The sequence below is a fragment of the Bos javanicus genome, chromosome 8 (assembly GCF_032452875.1).
Source record: "Bos javanicus breed banteng chromosome 8, ARS-OSU_banteng_1.0, whole genome shotgun sequence".
NCBI lineage: Eukaryota > Metazoa > Chordata > Mammalia > Artiodactyla > Bovidae > Bos > Bos javanicus.
This window is the reverse complement of record NC_083875.1, coordinates 11,249,719-11,273,142: the sequence shown is the minus strand read 5'-3', so window position 1 is coordinate 11,273,142 and position 23,424 is coordinate 11,249,719. Positions and strand designations below refer to the sequence as shown.

At 42.9% G+C, this 23,424-nt stretch overlaps 1 protein-coding gene across 2 annotated transcripts in view; it reads left to right on the top strand.

The window, feature by feature from the left end:
* Nucleotides 1-23,424, top strand: part of ELP3 (elongator acetyltransferase complex subunit 3) — a 143,069-nt gene that overhangs the window by 32,293 nt on the left and 87,352 nt on the right. For both annotated transcript variants that reach the window (XM_061425061.1, XM_061425062.1), the window contains exons 3-7: nucleotides 312-450; nucleotides 5,528-5,598; nucleotides 6,894-6,957; nucleotides 9,328-9,396; nucleotides 11,678-11,832. In XM_061425061.1, coding sequence (XP_061281045.1) covers nucleotides 312-450; nucleotides 5,528-5,598; nucleotides 6,894-6,957; nucleotides 9,328-9,396; nucleotides 11,678-11,832 — 498 coding nt within the window. The remainder of the gene's footprint in view (nucleotides 1-311; nucleotides 451-5,527; nucleotides 5,599-6,893; nucleotides 6,958-9,327; nucleotides 9,397-11,677; nucleotides 11,833-23,424) is intronic.

Genomic DNA, 23,424 nt, shown 5'->3' with positions numbered 1-23,424 from the left:
GTGTGCTGCGGAAGCTGGGGGAGGGGTCAAATCCTTTCACGCTGGAGCCCTACCTTGAACGAGACCTCGACTGTGTCACTGTCCTGGGTCCCGTCCCCTGGTCATCTGGCTTCCTCTGGTACTCCAGAGAACAAGAAGTCGTGGATTTTGTTTTCGTTTCCCTGACAGTTACAAGCGTTAGAGCCACTGTGCTCATCTGCTGAGGGGATACGGGAGTCGCGAGCATTGGTGACATTGTTCATAGGTTATTCTTCTGGGAGCTTGTCCTTGGAATATTTTGACCTTGATCATGATGGATGCTGTACGTTCAGGGTGAAGACCAGGACAGCTGCCAAATACGGGCTCTCGGCGCAGCCCCGCCTGGTGGACATCATCGCCGCGGTCCCGCCTCAGTATCGGAAGGTCTTGGTCCCCAAGCTGAAGGCGAAACCCATCAGAACCGCCAGTGGGGTGAGTGATCGATTCATCACGTATTGATTGTGTATCGGTTGAGCCACTGATCCCTGCCTCCACGTAGTGAGGTGGAGGTGGGCGATTTGAATTCATAAAATCCACCTGTAGTGGTGTGTGCTGGGGTGGAGACGCGTGCAGGAGGCTCGGAGAGCACCAGGGAAGAGAGTCACTTAGAGGAAAAGATGGTGTTTGATTTTTAGTGTCTTCAAAAGTGGGGCTTCCCAGGTGGCTCAGTGATAAAGAATCCTCCTGCCAATGCAGGAGACATGGGTTTGATCCCTGGGTAGGGAAGATGCCCTGGAGAAGGGCATGCAACCCATTCCAGTATTCTTGCCTGGAGAATCCCATGGACAGAGGAGCCTGGCAGGCTACAGTTCATGGGGTCACAAAGAGTTGGACGCGACTGAGCACGAACTCACGGGGCATAGGGTGTTGAGGGGGAGGAGGTCTTTAAAAGTATAGACTGAAACTTGGTGACTACCAGAAGATGATAAATATTGTTGGCCACCTTAAGCTCGTGGCTTATAACATAAAGGGTGTTTTGAAAAGTTAACTGATAGTGCAGAGTCATTATATTAATACATATGGTAACTGTGAACCAGTTGACACCATTCAGGAGGGTGTCCAGAAGACAGAGATGTCCCTACAGTACAAGGAACTAGGAAGGACCCAAGAGGGGGAAGTGTGGCACCTGACTGACCCAGAAGTGGTGCCCGTGTAAGCGGAGAAGAGCAAGCGCAGAGTCGTGGGAGCAAGGGGCAGGAATTAGGGCACAGATGATGTAAGAGGTGTGTGTGGGGGGAAACCACAAGTGTACCAGGCTCACCAGGGCTGGGCTTCACTTTGGAAAGCGGCAGGACTTCGGGGTAAAGTGTTACTGTGGCATTTGCTTGTCAAAGATCTTAAATGAAGTGAAGTGAAAGTTGCTTAGTCGTGTCCGACTCTTTGCGACCCCATGGGCTATACAGTCCATGGAATTCTCCAGTCCAGAATACTGGAGTGGGTAGCTGTTCTTTCTCCAGGAGATGTTCCCAACCCAGGGATTGAACCCAGGTCTCCTGCATTGCAGGCGGATTCTTTACCAGCTGAGCCACCAGGGAAGCCCAGATGTCCCACAAAGAAGCCAGATACGAGGAAACTAAAAGATTTTTGAGAAGGGGAGTGATGGGAACCAGATAGATTTTTCAGAAAATTAATTTGGATACAAGATGTAGGGGAGGTCTTCCCTGGTAGCCCAGTGGTTGGGAATCCGCCTGCCGGTACAGGGGACACGAGTTCAGTCCCTGGTCCCGGAAGATCCCACATACCGCAGGGCAGCTAACCCCGGGCGCCACAACTGCAGGGCCTAGAGCCTGGGAGCCACAGCTGCTGACACCGTGTGCCTGGAGCCTGTGCGCCACAACGAGAGGAGCCACCGCAAAGAGAAGCCCGCGCTCACTGCAGCTAGAGAAAGCCTGCGTGCAGCAACGAAGACCCAGTGCGGCCAAAATTGAAAAGAAATAAAATGTTCTTTAAAGATGGAGGGTCAGTCACTTGGAGACAGAGAGACCAGGTGGAATGCTCTCAGTTTGAGCCAGGCATGAAGAGCCTCAGTTGAGGCCAGGCCTCCAGGATAACAAGGATGAGTGTGAAAGACACAGGGTGGGATTTGGGCCCTCCTCAGACTTGGTGCCCAGAGTCGAGTCCTTTATTCCCCGTGTGAACTAAGTTCAGTCTGTTCCTTGGGTGGGGCTACTGCACTTCTCGTGCTTACATGACCTGCCAGGTAGCCGTCTCTCCTGGACCACATCACACTTGTGACTAATTAAACCCCAGAACCTTTGCACAGAGAGTACCATCAATCCCAGTCTCTTCTCTGTACTTAAGTGTTGGGATTCGTTGGTTGGTTTGTACCGAAGTGTAGAAGGCTTTCAGAAAAACGAATAGTTCCAAACCTCCTCTTTACATTCCCCCTCCTCCTCCCCTACCCAGGGCAATGGCTTTTAAGTCTTAGCTGATTTCTTGGCATTTACTTCCATATCCCTAAATAATGTGCTCTCAGGATAAACCTCGCATTGTCAGTTTTCGGCATTATGCACGGGCTTGCCATCGTGCGAGCAAAGGCTTGTCAACCTCTGGGGCTGACAAATGCACCTGGTTTCCATGATTCCGTTCTGTCCTCGTCCTGCCTCGAATCACTTCTTTTCTTTCTCTGAGAGCTACTCTTGTTCTGCTTGCCTTTAAAAATGGATATCTTCTGCGGTCCCAGGCCCACTGTTTTTAGCACTGTACACACTTTGTTTGGGGATCTCATCCATTGATGTCTTTTGTTTTTTTTTTTAATGTGGATCATTGTTAAAGTCTTTATTGAATTTGTTGCAATATCGCTTCCGTTTCGTTTTTTGGCCTCGAGGCATGTGGGATCTTAGCTGCCCTACCAGGGACTGAACCTGAGCGCCCTGCATTGGAAGGCGGAGTCTCGCCACTGGACTGCCAGGGAGGCCCCCCTGGTGTTTAACACTGCCATACGCTGACTCCCAGCTCCAGCCTTTCCCCAAACTTCATGTCCACGTCATATCGCCTGTTAGACGTCTCTCCTTTGACTGCCTGTAGACCCTCCAGTATAGCAAGACCAGACTTGCTTGCTTGCTCAGACTTGCTCTTTCATCCTTCTTGACCACCTTATTCATGGTGCCCCCATCTGTTTGGTTTCCAAATGATGTGAAATGCGTTGTCCATTCCTTCCACCATGGGTAGGAATGTTCTGACCTTTATTGTTTCTTATTTTGGAGGTTATTGGAGTCGTTTCATAACAGGCCTGCTTTGTCTTAGCTGCAGCAGATCCACCAGAGTAACCTACTAAAAATGTCAAGAGCACACAGCTAATTGTCATCCCCTATCTGTTGTGCATCCTAAACTCCATGCTTTTATCCCTGCTGTTACTGTTGTGCTTTGTTTTTATTTTTTTATAGAGCTTTAGGCTTACAGAACGGTTGAGCAGAAAGTACAAAGTTCCCTTGCACTTCCTCTCCCCTCCCCCAGGTTGCCATACAATCGACGAATCAATTGTTGTTGTTCAGTCACTCAGTCGCATCCAACTCTTTGTGACCCCGTGTACTGCAGCTCGCCAGGCATCACTGTTCTTCACTATCTCCTGGAGTTCACTCAAACTCAGGTCCATGGAGTCCGTGATGCCATCCAACCATCTCATCCTCTGTTGTCCCTTCTCCTTCTGCTGCCAATCTTTCCCAGCATCAGGGTCTTTTCAAGTGAGTCAGCTCTTTGCATCAGGTGGCCAAAGTACTGGAGTTTCAGCTTCAGCATCAGTCCTTCCAATGAACACCCAGGACTAATCTCCTTTAGGACTGATTGGTTTGATCTCCTTGCAGTCCAAGGGACTCTCAAGAGTCTTCTCCAACACTACAGTTCAAAAGCATCAATTCTTCAGCGCTCAGTCTTCTTTACGGTCTCTCTCTCACATGCATACATGACTACTGGAAAAACGGCAGCTTTGACTATAATGCTATCTTTTTTTTTTTTTATATATGCTGTCGACGTTTGTCATAGCTTTCTTCCAAGGAGCAAGCATCTTTTAGTATCAGGGCTGCAGTCACCATTCACGGTGACTTTGGAGACCAAGAAAGTAAAGTCTGTCACTGATCCATTGTTTCCCATCTATTTGCCATGAAGTGATGGGACCAGATGCCATGATCTTTGTTTTCTGAAGGTTGAGTTTTAAGACAGCTTTTTCACTCTCCTCTTTCACCCTCATCAAGAGGCTCTTTAGTTCCTCTTGGCCTTCTGCCATTAGGGTGGTGTCAGCTATATATCTGAGGTTATTGATATTTCTCCCAGCAATCTTGATTCCAGCTTGAGCTTCATCCAGCTTGGCATTTTGCATGATGTACTCTGCATAGAAGTTAAATAAGCAGGGTGACAATATACAGCCTTGACGTTCTCCTTTTCCAGTTTTGAATCAGTCCATTGTTCCATATCTGGTTCTAACTGTAGCTTCTTGACCTGCATACAGATTTCTCAGGAGACGGGCAAGGTGGTCTGGTATTCCTATCTCTTGAAGAATTTTCCACAGTTTGTTGTGATCTACACAGTCAAAGGCTTTGGCATAGTCAATAAAGCAGAAGTTTTTCTGGAATTCCTTTGCTTTTTCTATGATCTGATGGATGTTGGCAATTTGATCTCTGGGTCCTCTGCCTTTTCTAAATCCTGCTTGTATGTCTGGAAGTTCTTGGTTCATGTAGTGTTGAAGCCTAACTTGAAGGATTTTGAACATAACCTTGCTAGCGTGTGAGATGAGTGCAATTGTGCAGTAGTTTGAGCATTCTTTGGCATTGCCTTTCTTTGGGATTGGAATGAAAACTGACCTTTTCCAGTCCTGTGGCCACTGCTCAGTTTTTCAAATTTGCTGGCATATTGAGTGTGGCACTTTTTTTTTTTTTCATTTAAAGGATTTTATTTCTCCAGATAGGAAGGCTACAAAGTTATATCTTTAATAACCAAAATTTCATATAGTACTTCATTCTTCAAAACAGCCACAGACTTTTGAGCTCTGGACACCCAGGTTACACAAAAACCCAAACCTTCATGCTTTCTCAGTAAACGTACATCTTTCTCAAGAGGCCTGGCATGCTAACTCCACAGCTGAAAGTCCTGTAACAGGACTGAACCAAACTGAAATCAGGCTGCAGTCAGTCTGCATAGGCCCTGATGTGCACGGGGCTCTGGTCCACTTCTCTCCCAATCCTGGATCCATCATGGTGCATTCAGTGTCTGTTTACTGCCAACGGTGAGCTCCAGAGGTCAGGAGACTGAAGGTTGTGCACGTCTACCCGTGGTTCCTTGGAGCCCCAGCAGGGACCCCTCCTCCAAGATACATCCTATACCATCTGATCTGAAGGTTAATAACTTTGAAAAGAGATCACCCTGGTACCCACGGCTTTGTTTAAGAAACACAGCATCACAAGCACTTTTGAAGCCCCTTGTGTTGCGGCCCTCTCCCATTTTCTGAGCTAACCGCTCTCCAGGATTTCCTGTGAATTATTTCACAGTTGCTTTTTTATTAATCTTTCTTTTATAGATTGCTGTTGTGGCTGTCATGTGCAAACCCCACAGATGTCCACACATCAGTTTTACAGGAAATATATGTGTGTGAGTATGATGATTTTAATAAGTCGTGTATGTGTTTGCATTTTAATGGATATAGCAAGTCCTAGGGCCTTGATCAGTGCATGCTGGTCATATTTAAAACTTTAACTATTAAAGATTCATAAGTCAGTTCTTTGAAATAAGCAGCCATTAATAGGATATTTCAGTGCTTTAAAAATAAAACATATAAAGATTTTAATTTGTTTCAATATACAGTACATAGGTTACAGAACTCAAAAGAGTAGATAGTCTGTTAACTTGATAAATGCAACATGGAAATATGAGAAGCCTGAATTCCAAATGTCAGAAATTTAAAATGAATTTGGATCAGCAAAGTATCCCCCAAAGTTACCCTTATAAATAATATTTAAACTTCTTAAGCTTAGATAATTAGAAAAATTAGAAGAATATGCATGATTCTAGATAGTAAGATCAGTCGGGAGAAAAATTTTCCTAAGTGTAGTTACCAAGAGAGCACTGTGAGTATCAATCCAAACTAGGAAAATGTAGGCACTGTTATCTGCCCCTAAAAGCTTAAACTTCTAAAGTGATAGTGCATTGATACACGATATGTGTTTTTCTCTTTCTGACTTGCTTTGCCCTGTATGACAGATTCCCGGTCCATCCACATCTCTACAAATGACCCAGCTCTGCTCCTCTTTATGGCAGAGTAATATTCCAGTGTATAGATGTACCACATCATCCTTATCCATTCATCTGTCACACGGAATCTAGAAAAATGATACAGATGAGCCCATTTCCAGGGCAGGACTAGGGATGCGGATGTAGAGCGTGGACATGTGGACACAGCAGGAAGGAGAGGATGGGGCAGGCTGAGAGAGCGGCGCTGACACACGTACACTAGCGTTTAAAATAGCCCTCGGGAAGCTGCTGTACAACACAGGGGGCTCAGCCCGGTGCTCGCTGGGGACCTAGAGGGGAGAGGTGGGGAGGGAGGCTCCAGGAGGAGGAGCTGTGTGTACACATCAGCTGACTTGCTTCATCAGACAGCAGAAACTAACACAGCCTCATACAGCGAATTCACTCCAATAAAAAAATAAAATGATAGCGGCTGCAGTACTCTGAAAACTACTGCAATGTTGTTCCTTTACATGTTTACCTTTTTACTTATTAGTAGAAAATGTAAGTATTTGCAGAGAGCACAAAGGTACAATCTTCTGTCAGGATTTGAAAATGAAGCTGCTTCCAGCAGGGTTTTATGGAGACTGCGGGTCCCAAACTGGACAGTGGGGCTGAGTTCTGAGTCTGACACCCTCACCCTTTTGTTGTGTTGGCAGGTACTGCCCTGGCGGACCTGATTCAGATTTTGAATATTCCACCCAGTCTTACACTGGATATGAGGTAAGGTAATGTGAGGCTGACCGGAGGAGTGTTATGTCATACTTTACTCAGCATATGCTTTTACAAGTACTGGCTTTCTTAAAATTTTTCTTTCTTATTTTTTTCTTGATTGCACAACTTACTCATTCATGAAACATTTGCCAAGTGCCTCTATATGTTGTTCCAGTCACTGCAGAAATACTTACCTAAGCGCTTATTATGAACATATGTCAACACTGTTCTAAGTGCTTTACAACTTTAAATCTTCCAGCAGCATTTTGAAGGTAAACACTATTATTATCATAGTTTTATGGATAAGGAAACTGGAGCCTAGAAGGCTTTCACAACTGGCCTGGAAGACACATCCCGAATGTAACAGGGCCAGGCCTTGAATTCTGTGCACCTCACCAGGATGTTTTCCTGCCTCTGCAGCCATGGAAAAGACAGGTCAGGTCTTGTGGAATCTGCATTCTAATAAGTGGAGGGTAGATAGTAATGAAGGAGAAGGCAATGGCACCCCACTCCAGTACTCTTGCCTAGAAACTCCCATGGTCGGAGGAGCCTGGTAGGCTGCGGTCCATGGGGTCGCGAAGAGTCAGACGCGACTGAGTGACTTCACTTTCACGCATTGGAGAAGGAAATGGCAACCCACTCCAGTGTTCTTGCCTGGAGAATCCCAGGGATGGGGGAGCCTGGTGGGCTGCTGTCTATGGGGTCACACAGAGTCAGACATGACTGAAGCGACTTAGCGGCAGCAGCAGATAATAATGATGCTGGGAAAGACTGAAAGCAGAAGAAGAGGGCAGCAGAGGATGAGATGGTTAGATAGCATCACGACTTAATGGTCATGAGTTGGAGCAATTTCCAGGAGACGGTGAAGGACAGGGAAGTCTGGCATGCTGCAGTCCATGGGGGTCACAAAAAGTTGGACATGATTTAGTGACTGGACAACAAAACAGTAGTGAAACAAACGAAAAAATATCAGGTACCAGTTGAAATGGGAAGCAGGGAAGTGAAGTCAAGTAAGATATAGGAGAGGGTGACTTCAGCTTTGGTGGCTGGGAGGGGTGATGTGGTAACTGAGCCCCGAATGACAAGAAGAAGGCTTTCAAGAAAATCAAGAAGGAGCATCCCTAGCAGAGAGAATAGATAAAACGTGGAGCCAGAGTGAGAATAACGGCAGGGCTCTGGAGCAGAGCGGGTGAGGGGAGAATGAGATCTGGGAGACAGTGACACAGAGGGTTGTAAGGCAAGGCAAGAAGTTGGCTATATTGGGCTGGCCAGAAAGTTTGTCCAGGTTTTTCCATAAACTGTCAAGGAAAACCCCGAGTGAACTTTTTGGCCAACCCAATTGGTGTCACGTGCAGCCATCCAGGTTTAAAGCAGAGGAATGGTATAATCTAGGCAGGTTTTAAGAAGCCTTTGATGGCTCTTGCGGGGGCAAGAGCGAGAGCAGGAGGCCACCAACCAGGCTTTCTGAGCAGTCAACCCCTTCAGAAGAGGCCGGCAGCCAGCAACCTAAGTGACTTTTTTTATCTTCTTATGTATGGTTTTTCATTTTTTTCCTTTTTTTTTAATAGATCAAATTGTAAAAATACAAAAAGAAATCTCTCAGTGAAAAGGCTCCCTCTCATCACTTTCCCTGGCCACCCCATTCGGCTGCAGCCCACTGAACAGTCAGTATCGTCCCTTTCCTGTTCACCCAGCATAGATATTAACAGCATAGACATATAAAGGCAATTCATCTTCTGTATCCTGACTTTGTACACAGCAGGTAGTCTGTCAAGACCTTGCCTTTCTCATTTAACAATGTGTCTTCAGGGAACATTTCCTTTTTATTCTGTTTATTTATTATTTTTGGCTGTGCTGGGTCTTTACTGCTGCAGTGCACAGGGGCCCCTCTTCATCGTGGCTTCTCTTGTGGAGCACGGGTTCTAGGCACGCGGCTTCAGTAGCTGCCGCACGAGGGCTCAGTAGCTGGGAACATTTTCTACCAGGACGTTGTTTGGTGGCCGTTGACCTTTTTATGACAGCATGAAGACTTCATGTTAACCCATCAAAACCTATGTTGTAATTTAATGATCTGGCTCAAAGGTTATTTTGTCAAGGAACTCTTTTTGAATATGCATGCACACCTCTGTCTAGAGCAGCAAAACAATTTGGTAACTCTGGGAATTCCATCAGCGTTTACACAAAGCTGTAACCATGACCCAGGGAGCTGCCTGCTATTGAATGAAGACCAGCCAGATAATCTTCAGGTCATTATTTCAAACTGACCAAACTGAGGAAGGAAGGAGCCCAAGAGAATTTTAGTTTTTTATACAGCCCTTTTGAAACTACATCTTATTTTTAATTCAATGTGGGCATGACAGGATATTTTTCTTTTTTTAGCCAACCTCCATGCGAGCTATCCGTGCCAGGTATGACCCTTACCTGCAGACAAGACACCGGATCGAACAGGTAAGGTTTTAAAAAGCACTTTTTTTTTTACATTAGATCTTTATACTTAGGAGGTGCTGTTGCTTGATTTGAGTTGAACCAGAAATAAGAACTGAAAGAATATTTCTCTCCTTCATAAGTTTTTAATATCCCATCTGAAGGAGAGGACAGTTTTGCAGTTCCTAGCAGGGTCAAAAACACCACTTGCTATAAAGACCATATTATTTTCTGTAAGGACTTTATAGTCTCTAAAGTTCTTTGAGTTTGTAGAAAGTCATGCGTGTTATGAAACTTACAGTGTGTGGCAGTGTCGAAGGTCTTAGGTAGTAGGTGGGTGGATTGCATTTTAGCTTCCATAAGCCAAGTGAGAAGTATAGTGGCTGCTTTGCTGGGGTGAGAATAGGGAATTGCCTACAGGGGAATGAGGGGCTCGTGGGAGCCATGGAATTGTTCTTTATAATGGTGGTTGTGGTGGTTACACAACTCTAAACTCATTTAATTGTACGCTTAAAGTTAATGGATTTTATTGTTTGGGGTTGGCCAGAAAAGTTGCAACATCTTATGGGAAAACCCAAACGAACTTTTTGGCCAACCCAATCTATAAATTATATCTTAATATGACTGATTAAAAAACAAGTACTATGTCAGTGGCCTTGGTGTGTTCGAGAAGTCTGAACATTAACTTCATTTTAAACTTGCCTACTTTACAACAACGCAAGCACTGTCCGTAGTTTTTATAGTAACATCTAGTCAGGCAACTAGACAGACTGAGATGGAAAGTAACACATTAACAGAAAGTCACCTCTGTGTTCATTTCTTTTTTAGCCATGGTATTTAATTTATTTAAAATGTGTCAGTAGAGCTTGAAAGGTTTCTGTTTACCAAAAAGGAGTATGGGTTCTGGAAGATGTAGAAAGTACCAGAGAGCAGTGATTTTTTCCCAGCTGTAAATGTACTAGAATCACCTGAATGACTTTGTCAACACACGCGCCCCGTTTCGCCACTGGAGTTATGCAGTGCTGTCTGATTTAGGGTCCAGGCAAGATATTTTGAAAAAGCTACCAGGAAGATTTAACTGTGTACCCCTGGTGAACGACCACAGCTGGAGTATTCTTTTAGTGTTGATAGCTATATACACATATATTTGTATGTGTTGCACATGCATGCACATACGCTTATGTTTGTGTAAGGATTTACATATGTATTGGGTTGGCCAAAAAGTTCATTTGGGTTTTTCCATAAGATGTTATGGAAAAGCCGGAGTGAAGTTTTTGGCCAACCTACTATAAGGATGTATGTATTTGTAAGTTGCTATGTTCCATTTTCAGAAATAAGTATTCAAAAAGATAACTTTTTGCTCATATTAAGTGCAGATATCCTGTTTACTTAATACATTAGAGTTCATAATTTGTAGTCCCCTTGACTGAGTTTTTCTCAAGCCTAACACCTGGCAAGAAATCGAAATACCTGTTTTTAAAAAGTAGAATCTTGACTTGTTGTTGAAAACTGGAAAGATCTGTATCATTGTGTCCCCATGTAGAGGAGATATTACATTTCAGACTGATTACTCCCCCACCCCAAAACCAGGCTGAAAAGGTGCCACCTGTATCCAGAATCTTCACAAATCAAAACTGCAAAGTTTTCATGTGAAACTGCTTTCCTAGTGCTGCTTTCTCATCTGGTGTTCCCTTTCTTTCGTTTGCATCAAGTCCTGGTTATATTGCCTATGGGCTTCTTCATCCTCAATGCTGACCCCAAGGTCTGGCATAAAATACATACTGGGGGGCTCCCCTGGTGGTCCAGTGGTTAGGACTCTGCCTCCAGTGCCGGCGGACAGGTTCAGGCCCCAGTCAGGGAGCTAAGATTCTATGTGCCTCCTGGGCAAAAAAGCTAATGTAAAACAGAAGCAGTCTGGTAACAAATTCAGTGAAGTCTTAAAAAATACATAATCAAGAAAGATTTGTTCATTCTGTTACAATGTATACAATTATATCTTGTGTGATTATATTTGCTGCTAATTTATATCCTCTGTATTTTTGAATGTTCACTTAACTCTGTAAGTTGACATCAAACTTTTGATTATTTTAAATTCTTACTCTTCCTTCTTATTTGAACCGTAATTATTTTTCTTTCAGACTCTGGAGCCTATTTTCTTGAGTCTGTAGAATTTGCTCAACATGTTTGCTTCTCGTTTTTAAACTGTAGTGATAAAAACACTGCCAAGTAAAATTAGAAAATTTCAGTAAGCCACTTAAGAGAGTTGACTATACCTTGCTAATGCTGACGAATTTATGTCTTTCAGTTAAAACAGCTTGGTCACAGTGTGGATAAAGTGGAATTTATCGTGATGGGTGGAACATTTATGGCCCTTCCAGAAGAATACAGAGATTATTTTATTCGAAATTTACATGATGCCTTATCAGGACATACCTCCAACAATATTTATGAGGCCGTCAAGTAAGAAATCCTAACTTTATCATATTCACCTGAGTGGTTGTTGGTTCATCCTCCTAGCAGCAGTCTGTAAGAATTCCTTCTGCTCTATGTCTATCCTCCTGGTTCTTTGGGGGACAAGGGGAGAGGTTTTCATTCTTTTTACTTGCATGGTTTTCATGGATTGTATGGTTAAATACATTTTTTCCAATTTTACTGAGATGTAGTTGACGTACAATACTGTCTACAGGCGTGCAGCATAATGACTTCACTTATATCGTGAGATGACGACCACGGTAAGTTAACAGGAATCACCTCAGCAGTCCTGGTGCTTGTTGTTACTGCTATATTGTGGGGAAAAGGATTATGTTTTTTAAAAGTGAGTGTGGTCCATTGGCATTAGTATTCTCACAAAGTCACTGCAAAAGAATAGAAAGAAAGGAAAAGAAAAACAACAGAACATACAAAATCGCTGCACAGATCTTTTCGGCCTTAGGCTGGTCTAAGCTGCAGGAGTGGCCTGGATTGCAGTTGGTGAGCTCACCCAGAAAGAGCTCGGGCAGTACTTTTAATCTGAGACAGTGAGCTGCTATAAAATTGACAGAACAAATGACTATTATTTAATAGTTACTGTTTTATGACTTACTATCTGATGAGTGTTGAGTCATTTTATTTGTGAATGGGATCATTTATTTGTTTCAAATTCTAGTTGATAAAACAGAAGACAGCTATGCTTTCTTTTGATACCTCCTGTCTCCATTTTTAATGAGAAGAAAACTAAAGTTTCCTAAGTTTGGTGATTTTAGAAGGGAAAGTCTTAAAATAGTTTTTATTTTCAGAAATTTCAGGGACACCTGGCTAAGCTACTGTGTACTCTGCCTTTAATTACTGAACGTTAATTGAAGGCCCACTAGGGACCATGCTCTGCCTGGGGTACCGGGAACAAAACGGTGAACAAGACGGATGCTGTCCTTGCCCTGGCACTGCTCACATTCTGCTGGTTCAACAGATGACAGACAGTAGGTGCCGTGGTGGAGACAGGCTGCTGTGCTGGAGAAAACATAGGCTGATTCTGAACGTGACCTGGTGATGTTTAAGCTGAGATCGGAAGTATGCAGAGGAGCCAGTCAGGCCAGGCGCAGAAAATGAATAAGACAGAGGCGCTGAAACAAGGAAGAAACTATGCGGAGGACCCAGTCAGGCCAGGCGCAGAAAACAAATAAGACAGAGGCACTGAAACAAGGAAGAAGCTTGAGGTCTTCCTCAGAGAGTGGCTAGATTCCGGCGAACCAAGGAGCAGATGTCATGAGGGGAGCTTGAAGGTTGTGCTGGATGTTGAGGACTTAAAAAACTCTGGAATCAGCAGTAGGAAGTAGGTGAATGGTTTCAAGCCAGAGAGTGACGTGTTCAGGTTTGTAGGTCTGAAGACATCCCGGCAAGTGGATTTGAGGGGTGCCAGAGCAGAAGTGGAAAACCGGGTGGGAGGCTGTTGTGCCCACCCCTGCTCAAATGAGGGTGGTGGCCGCAGTGACAGAAAAGGGCAGATGGGTTAGAGCTATATTTTATTGCTGATGGACTTTGAATCAGGTTGGAAATAAGACAGAGGGAGTCGAGGATGACACCCAGTTTGGGGTTGTAGAAAGCGACCGAGGGTACTGCTGCCTACCCAGATGGAAGAACAGGGGAAAGAACGAGTTTGTGGGAGAAAAGTCAAGACTTTTCCTTTGGCTTCATTAAGTTTGAAATGCCTCAAGTGGGGACATGTGTAGGCGGTACAAGAGATGTCTGGGCTGGCAATAAATGTTCCAGAAAAAAATGTTCTGTAACATTTCATGGAAAAACCTGAATGAACTTTTGGCCAGCCCTATAAAACTGAGGAGTATCAGATTGTCACAGGTGTTTATCATCACACAAATGGATGAGCTTACCTTATGGGAGAGTCTCATGAATCTCCAGGGTACACCACATGATAAAGCAAGTTTTAGAGCAGCTCTTACTGTGTGATCCCGTCTTGTGTGTGGCCATGTCTGTGTGAGTATAAATACGTGGAAGAGGTGATGGAGTCATGGTCATCCTTGGCATCCATTAGAACCGTGCGGAGGGGACGTGGGAAATGGGAGTGAAGGGGACCGTCACATTTACACTGTCTGCAGTGTGCTGGGCGCTGCAGTGAGTATTTACTTACTTGATTCCCGCAAAAAATCTTTGAGTTACATATTTAAATCATCCCTGTTTTACAAGTGAGGAAACTGAGGCCCAGAGAGATGAAGCCCCTTGGCCCAGGTCCATAGGAAGTGAAGTGGGGCCTGTGAAACCAAGGCAGCTTTGTTTTCAGAGCCTAAACTTGGCTATAATTATAACGCAGGACATCGTGCCAGGTGTAAAACGAACGAGAGTGTTTGTCTGTGTGTGTGTGAGCACACATTTGTATACATCACCAGAGCTTCAAAATACTGGAAGAAATATGTGTTTTGTTTTTTTTTTCCTTGCACTCCCTCTCCCACTGCCTTCAGGCTTTTTTTTTTTTTCTGGCTTCTTTTTTATTACGGTAGGGGTGGGTTGGGTGCAGGAAGACAGCTAATTATAAGGTTGTTCAAACATGGCCCCTCTAAGTTTTTTGCAGGGTCATAAGTAGGACTTGAATGAACCCAAAGATGCTTTCATTATCCTGTAATTAAAATGGTTCTTGGCATGTGGCAGCCACAAGTAAACTGGTGAATGGATTTTGAATGATCATCTGTTGCTCGGATATTGACAACTAATGACCCACGTAGGGGTGCCTCTTGGAATGGGGGGCAGGGTACTGTGCTCACCCTACTTCAATCCCCTTAATGTCTTAATGCTCTCCTTTGGGTTAGTAAAAATGAAAAGAGTAGAGGGACTTTTTCATAAGTTTAAATAAATCTCCAGAGTAGTTTTGAAATATGAGGGAAGTGGGCAGGACACAGCCTTTAAAAGAATGAGGTGGGCATGGGTGTGCACGTGCACTCTGTCGTGTCCAACTCTCTGCAAACCCATGGACTATAGCCCACCCAACTCCTCTTCCCGTGGAATTTCCCAGGCAAGAAGACTGGAGTGGGTTGCCATTTCCTTCTCTAGGCGATCTTCCTGACCCAAGGATCAAACCCAGGTCTCCTGCATCTTCTACATTGGCAGGCAAATTCTTTACCGTTGAGCCACCTGGGAAATCCATGACATGGCCATGGGGCATGACAGACTGGTTGGAACCAAGATGGTGGAACAGTTAGCCTCTAGTAGACATTGAGCCTTATCATACACTCATTGTAATACGTTAGCATGCTAAATAGCACACCCTCCAGTGCCATAACGGTTCTAAGGCTAACCAAAGAAGTCAAAAAGTGGATGGTGATTCCTAGAAATCTCTGCCTCATCCCCAAAATAATTGGAATAATTCTCCCACTTGTCATAGTTATTGTTCAGTCATGTCCAATTCTGCTACCCCATGGACTGCAGCACACCAGAATTCCCTGTCCTTCACTATCTCCCAGAGTTTGCTAAAACTCATATCCATTGAGTAGGTGATGCCATCCAACCATCTCATCCTCTGTCGTCCCCTTCTCCTCCTGCCCTCAATCTTTCGCAGCATCAGGGTGTTTTCCAATGAGTTGGCTCTTTGCATCAGGTGACCAAACTATTGGAGTTTTCAGCTTCAGCATCAGTCCTTCCTATGAATATTCAGGGCTGACTTCTTTTAGAATTGAGTGGTTTGATCTCTTTGCAGTCCAAGGGACTCTCAAGAGTCTTCTCCAGCACCACATTCAAAAGCATTAATTCTTTGGCACTCAGCCTTCTTTATGGTCCAACTCTCTCATCCATACCTGACTACTGGAAAAACCATAGCTTTGACTAGATGGACCTTTATCAGCAAAGCGATGTCTCTGCCTTTTAATGCACTGTCTAGGTTTCTCATGGCTTTTCTTCCAAGGAGCAAGCGTCTTTTAATTTCATGGCTGCAGTCACCATCTGCAGTGATTTTGGAGCCCCAAAATATAAAGTCTGTCACTTGTTTCCCCATCTGTTTGCATGAAGTGATGGGACCAGATTCACTTCTTACCTATCACTTCACTTCAGAATTCTTTTGTGATGAAGCTAGAGCCTCAGATTCAGTAACAGTTTGAGATGCCCAGGTGGCGTGCTCAGCATCTGGGAGAGTGGGTGTGAGCAGCCTACTTTGTGTGATGGCCACCAGAGGAGGTGATCGGTTAAATCTGTGTCCATGAATTGACTTTGAGCAACAGCAGGCCAGCCTGATCTCCATCCTGCAGGGCCTTGAGTAGCAGGATGAAATAGGACCTTATTTTTACTGCTCATTCGGAACCTTGATCATTCATGAATATGAGTCATACTGAGTAAAATGCTGAAGTCTTTCAAACTTCTGAGGGAGTCATGATGTAATCCAACGCCTTTTTCCTAATAATACTGACAAACAGATGACAGCTTAGAATAAAACGCAATTAGAGGAAAAACAGCCTTAATTAGTTCAAAGCCCCATGACGTTAGGATGACAACGGTACCTCAGAGGATTACTGCCTAAAAATCCACTGAACTCTGAGAATTCCCTCTTAGGATCAGATCATCTGTTCAGACCGTCACACTTTTCTCTCCCCGTGCTTATGTGTTATATATTCTTTTCTCAGTGCAGCTGATCTCTTGTTGCAGACCTTGTGCATTAAGTGAGTTTGAATCATAAATATCTTAGACTTGTTCCACCCCTTAACCCCCCCCTCCATGAAAATTTGCTGCAGAGATTTTTAGTCTGTTTTTTGGGTTCCTTAGGTCACGTGAGCTAGCTAGGCCAGTTGAAGATGTGTATAATGTATTTTTAGGATACAGTTAATTTGACATTTTATCAACTGAAACTTTAAAATTTTGCAATGCAAAGAGATAGAGGGAAACAATAGAATGGAAAATACTAGAGATCTCTTCAGGAAAATTAGAGATACCAAGGGAACATTTCATGCAAAGATGAGCACAATAAAGGACAGAAACAGTATAGACCTACCAGAAGCAGAAGATACTAAGAAGAGGTGCAAGAATACATAGAAAAACTATACAAAAAAGTTCTTAATGACCCAGATAACCACAATGGTATGTACACTCACCTTGAACCAGAGATCCTGGAATGTATCATGATGAACAAAGCTAGTGGAGGTGATGGAATTCCAGCTGAGCTATATTTAAAATCCTAAAAGATGTGCTGTGAAAGTGCTGCATTCAATTCGCTAGCAAATTTGGAAAAGTCAGCAGTGGCCACAGGACTGGAAAAGGTCAGTTTTCATTCCAATCCCAAAGAAAGGCAATGCTAGAGAATGTTCAAACTGCCACACAATTGCACTCATCTCACACACTAGCAAAATAATGCTCAAAATTCTCCAAGCCAGGCTTCAACAGTATGTGAACCAAGAACTTCCAGATGTACAAGCTGAGGAACCAGAGATCATGTTGCCAACATCCACTGGATCAGAGAAAAAGCAAGAGTGTTCCAGAAAAACATCTGCTGCTGCTTTATTGACTACGCCAAAACGTTTGACTGTGTGGATCACAACAAACTGGAAAATTCTTAAAGAGATGGGACTACCAGACCACATGACCTGCCTCCTGAGAAATCTGTATGCAGGTTAAGAAGCTACAGTTAGAACCGGATGTTGAACAATGGACTGGTACCAAATTGGGAAAGGAGTACATCAAGGCTGTATATTGTCATCTTGGTTTTTTAACTTATATGCAGAGTACACCGTGCAAGATACCGGGCTGGATGAAGCTCAAGCTGGAATCAAGATTGCTGGGAGAAATATCAATAACCTCAGATATATAGCTGACACCACCCTAATGGCAGAAGGCAAAGAGGAACTAAAGATCCTCTTGATGAAAGTGAAAGAGGAGAGTGAAAAAAGCTGGCATAAAATTCAACATTCAAGAAATGAAGATCATGGCATCTGGTCCTATCACTTCATGGCAAATAGATGGGGAAACAATGGAAACAGTGACAAACTTTTTTTGAGGGGGCTCCAAAATCACTGCAGATGGTGGACTGCAGTCATGAAATTAAAAGACACTTGCTCCTTGGAAGAAAAGCTATGACCAACCTAGACAGCATATTAAAAAGCAGAGACATTAGTTTGCCAACAAAGGTCCTTCTAGTCAAAGCTATGGTTTTTCCAGTAGTTGTATATGGGTGTGAGAGTTGGGCCATGAAGAAGAATGGGCACCAGAGAACTGAAGCTTTTGAACTGTGGTGTTGGAGAAGACTCTTGAGAGTCTCTTGGACTGCAGGGAAATCAAATCAGTCAATCCTAAAGGAAATCAGTCCTGAATATTCATTGGAATGACTGATGCTGAAGCTGAAACTCTAATACTTTGGCCACCTGATGTGAAGAACTGACTCCTTAGAAATAGACCCTGATGCTGGGAAAGGTTGAAGACAAGAAGAGGACGGCAGAGGGTAAGATGGTTGGATGGCATCACTGACTCGATGGACATGAATTTGAACAAGCTTCCGGAGTTGGTGATGGACAGGGAGGCCTGGCATGCTGCAGTCCATGGGGTGGCAAAGAGTCGAACACGACTGAATGACTGAACTGATATTCTTTGTGTGAAGTTTTAGCTCTATTTTTACAGAAATGGTCTGATGCCTAGTGGTGTGTATAAATTGTCCTTTTTGGGGGTGAAATGAACTTTTACTCTGTAACTTCAGATCACGATATGTGTGTAGAAAAAGTCTTTTGAAGAAGAAAGCCTCTTTCTCTAAAGGACAGACCAGAGCTGGCGTTGTTTTGTTTCTGTTCTTTAATTTACCTCAAGGGGGCAATAAACACTTTATTTTCAGATAAAAATTTATATGTGATTTGAGTTTTCATTGCGGCAAATATGAATGGCTCTCGGGAAGTAGTAAAAGTACAGTCTGGGAGCCATAAAGCCAGCCATGAATGCTACACTGAGTCCTGCCAGCCCACTTGGCATGTTTTGCTTTTTTTTCTCCTGGCCTCTATGCTTTTATGAAATAATCTAGAGAAAGCCAATTTGCAGTCTTGTGTTTGTGGAGGTAAATTTTTACTGCCAGCTCCCTATAATAAAGTTGGTATTTGTTTTTCAGGGAAGCTTTGTGTAATTTGAAGAAATAGTTGTCTGGTTGGTACCACAGAACGCAGAAAACTTTTCAAACGTTGACATCCTTGCAAAATGTAGAGCAGCCCAGAGATACTGTGTTTTGGACATAACATTTCCTGCAAAATTTTTGGATGGACATTCATCTTACTGATCTAAATTCTCTTGTATAGATGGTATTTAAGAAAAATATTTGGGTTCCCTAGTGTGGCTCACCTCTCTCAGATGTAAGGTAGTAAATTCATGTTTATTTTCCTAGTCTGCATGCATGCATGCTCAGTCGTGTCTGACCCTTTGCGACCCCACGGACTGTAACCCACCAGGCTCCTCTGTCCATGGAATTCTCTAGGCAAGAATACTGGAGTGGGTTGCCTTTTCTTACTCCAGGGGATCTTCCCCGCACAAGGACTGAATCCGTGTCTCCTGCCCTGGCAGGTGGATTCTTTACCACTGTGCCGCCAGGGAATCCTTATTTTCCTAGTAGTTGGTACTAATATGACCACACAGATACAGTACTGAGTTACATACTGGGACTTCCCTGATGGTCTTGTGACTAAGACTCCACACTCCCGATGCAGGTGGCCCAGGTTCGATCCCTAGTCAGGGAACTGGATCCCACGTGCTGCAACTAAGACCCAGCGCAGCCAAATTTTTAAAAATAAATAAATTTTCTTAAAGTTATTGTTCATATTGTGACAAATGAGTCAACCTCATTTAAAGCTAATAGCCATTGTTCGAACTCACGTCGAGTTCTACTGTTAGCTCGGCTGTGTCCCTGCTTCACTGTCATGTGTCCAATCTAATTCACGTTTTGCTTTTTTCTGAAAAGATGAAGAGTTAGAGTAAGGGAAAACTCTAACGAGGTGAACTTGGTTAACATTTATGGCAGGGTAGTAGCAAGCAGTACGCTAGCTCCCTGCGGCTGGGAACACTGGAAAGCTGAGGAAACAGAGAGTCAAGGACGGAGCAGGTTTGGTTTCTGTGAAGACTCATTAAATCAAGCAAAGTGCTAATCACTGCTGTCACTTAGACTAAGACTGCAGTAGTGTCTGGAGATCATCAATTACTGGTGGCTCTCGTCCTTCAAAAATCGTCACCCTGGAGATGAAAAGGACCGGCAGTGGGGTGTGAGTCACCCATTCGCCAGAATGCACATGTCGCCAAATCACTCAAAGCAACCTTTTAACAGTTGTATTCCTTTTTAATCAGTCTTGCCCAGAAGCAGTTTTACATTCAATCTTTGTTGCTCTTTGGCTGTTCTCACAAGATGCCATTTAAAAGGGGAGTTACCCATCAAGAAGTGGGTGAGTCATACCTTCTCCCTGTGGAATTTTTAATTCATTTCCGTTCCTTCCTTTTTTTTTTTTTCCCCATGTCCATCAATGAGTTTAAAGCCCCCAACTATGTCCTCCTGAGTCCTGGAAAAACTAGAGTGCTAGGTAACACTGGGTACCAGGCCCAGAAGATAATTTCATAGATTTGCAGAGTAACAGAGAAAGGAGAGCAACCTGAGAAGCCCTGAAAGTGATCATCTCCTGCCTTTCTGGGCTTTGGCTCCAGTATCGCACCTCCCACCCACCCCTCACTTTGTATATTGATCACTTTTACTACCTCTCTTGGTAAATCAGATTTTCACAGACGGTAACCAGGATCCTTGACACTGGCAGCACAACCTAGGGTACAATCTTAGTCATCATAAAGAGATATTAGTTTTTCTCCCAACATTTTTTTTTTTGAAATAAAAGTGGAAAGAATTTTCCAGTGAACATCACTTACTTACAACCTATGTTCTATGACATGTGCTTCATCACATACTTAGCTAACTAGCCATTTCTGTGCATTCATCAATCCCTCTTTATTTATTTATTTTAACACATTTTAAAGCAGGGTGCAGGCTTCAGTACACTTTCCCCAAATACATCATCATGCACATCATTAGCTAGTTCACTGTAGTCTTTTCTTTTCAAGTAAATTTGAATGAATTTACTTGAAAATGAAGTGCACTGATGCTAAGGATACTGCTTGATGGGTTCTAACAAATGCATGTACCTGTGTAACAAAACCCTGCTAAGACAGAGAGCATCATTGCCACCCAGAAAGGTTCCTCCTGCCTCCTCCCTGTAAACCCCACCTGGACTCCCAGAGGCGGCCATTGTTCTCATGTTGTCCCCTTTCATAGATTAGTTTTGCCTATTAAACGTCATGTATTGGCTAGCCAAAAAGTTAGTTCGGGATTAGTAAGTCAGTAAGATGATCTAGAAAACCCGAACGGACATTTTGGCCAACGAAATAAATGGAACCACATAATACATATTCTTTTGTGTGAGACATCTTTTCATGAAGAGTTATATTTTGAGCTTCATCCATGTTGAGTTTTATAATAGCCATTATCTTTTTAGTTCTGGGTAGAATTCCTTTGTAGGCGTAGACCATAGTTTGTTTATCCATTCTGTTGATGGATAGCTGGGCTATTTCCAGTTTGTAGCTATCATGATAAAACTTCAGTGAGCATACTTACGCAGTCTTTTTATGAATGTATGTATTTATTTCTCTTGGGTGTAATAACCATCATGCATTTAGTTTCAAAACTGCCAGACATTTTCCCAAAGTGGTTGCATCATTTGTACTCCCACCGGTAACATATGAGTGTGCATTTGTTCCAGATCTTCACTAGAGTAGGGTGGTGCCAGTCTTTGGAAGTTTAGCCATTCTAGTGGGTGTGTAGTGGCATCTCACTGTGCTTTTAATTTGTGTTTTCCTGCTGACTAATGATGCTGAGCACTTTATTATGTACTGATGCTTTCTGTGTATATTTCCTTTGTGAAGTGTGTGTTAAAACCTTCTGCCTATTGCCTATTGTTTTATTTTTTATATGCCCTGGATTCTAGTCCTCTGTTCAATCTCTGTCTTGCAAACACGGAAACCCAGTCTGTGACTTGACTGTTCATTACGTTAAAATCTTTGAGCAGAGTGTTTTGTTTTGGTGAAGTTTAATCTAGCAATTTTTTTCTTTCATACTTACTGCTTATTTTGTATTATCTCTTAAAAAACCTTTGCCTACTCACAAGGCAAGGGGATATTTCCTGTGTTTTTTTCTAGTTATAGATTTGACTTTTATGTTTCATATGTAGGCTTATGATCCATCTTGATTTAAGGTTTTATGTGTAGTGCATGATAGGCGTTGAGATTTCTTTTTTTCTATATACATACCTAATTGTTTCAACATTACTTCTTTTAAAACTTCCCTTTCCCATATAGATTGTATTGGCAGTTTTGTCAAAAATCTGTTGGCGATATAAATTTTGGACTGGACTCTTTTCTGTTCCATTGATCTGTTTTCGGTCTTTATGCCAGTACCACAGTCTTGATTACTGTAGTTTTAGGGTATATCCTGAAGTAGTGTAAATCTTCTAACTCAGTCCTACTGTTTTAAGATTGCTTTGGATATTTTAGGTCCTTTGCCCTTCGTATGGAGAAGGCAATGGCAACCCACTCCAGTACTCTTGCCTGGAAAATCCCATGGATGGAGGGGCCTGGTGGGCTGCAGTCCATGGGGTCTCTAAGAGTCAGGCACAACTGAGCGACTTCCCTTTCACTTTTCACTTCATGCATTGGAGAAGGAAATGGCAACCCACTCCAGTGTTCTTGCCTGGAGAATCCCAGGGACAGAGGAGCCTGGTGGGCTGCCGTCTATGGGGTTGCACAGAGTCGGACACGCCTGAAGTGACTTAGCAGCAGCAGCCCTTCTGTATAAAGTTTATGTTTGTCAATTTCTAGTAAAAAGTGTGATAGGATTGGTATTGTGTTTAAAGTATAGAAAAATTTTGAGAAAATTGACAATTTAACCTTCCAATTTATGAACATAGTCTGTCTTCTAGTTTTTAATTTCTCTTAGCAGTCTTTGGTTTGGAGATTTTGTAAGCTTTTGGTTAAATTTATTTCAAAATTTGGAGTTGGCCAGAAGTTCATGTGGGTTAAACAGGACAGACTTTTATAGTCAATCCAATATTTTGTTTGTTGATGTTATATTAAGTGAAATTGTTTTCAATTGTATTTTCAAATTGTTTGCAGTTAGTATCAAGGTACATAGTTGATTTTTGTGTATTAACCTTATAGCATATGAACTTACTAAATTCACTACTCAGTTCTGTAAGTTGTTTTTTGTAGATATGCTAGAATTTTCTTTAAAAATAATCATGTAATCTGCAAATACAGTGAATTTTAATTTTTTTCCTTTTGGTTGTGGATGCTTTTCTTCCTTATTGCAATAGCTTGGACATTTTGTCCAGTGCTAAATGAAAGTGATGAGAATGACTCTGTCTTACTCCCAATAATATAGGGAAAACATTTGATACTGCAGTATTAAGTGCAGTGTTACTTGAGAGTTTTTTTTTAAGATATCTTTATCAGATTGAAAAATTTTGCAGAGTTTTATTGTTAACTCATTTGTCTAATGATTTCTCTGTGACTAAATGATAACAGGCTTTTCCT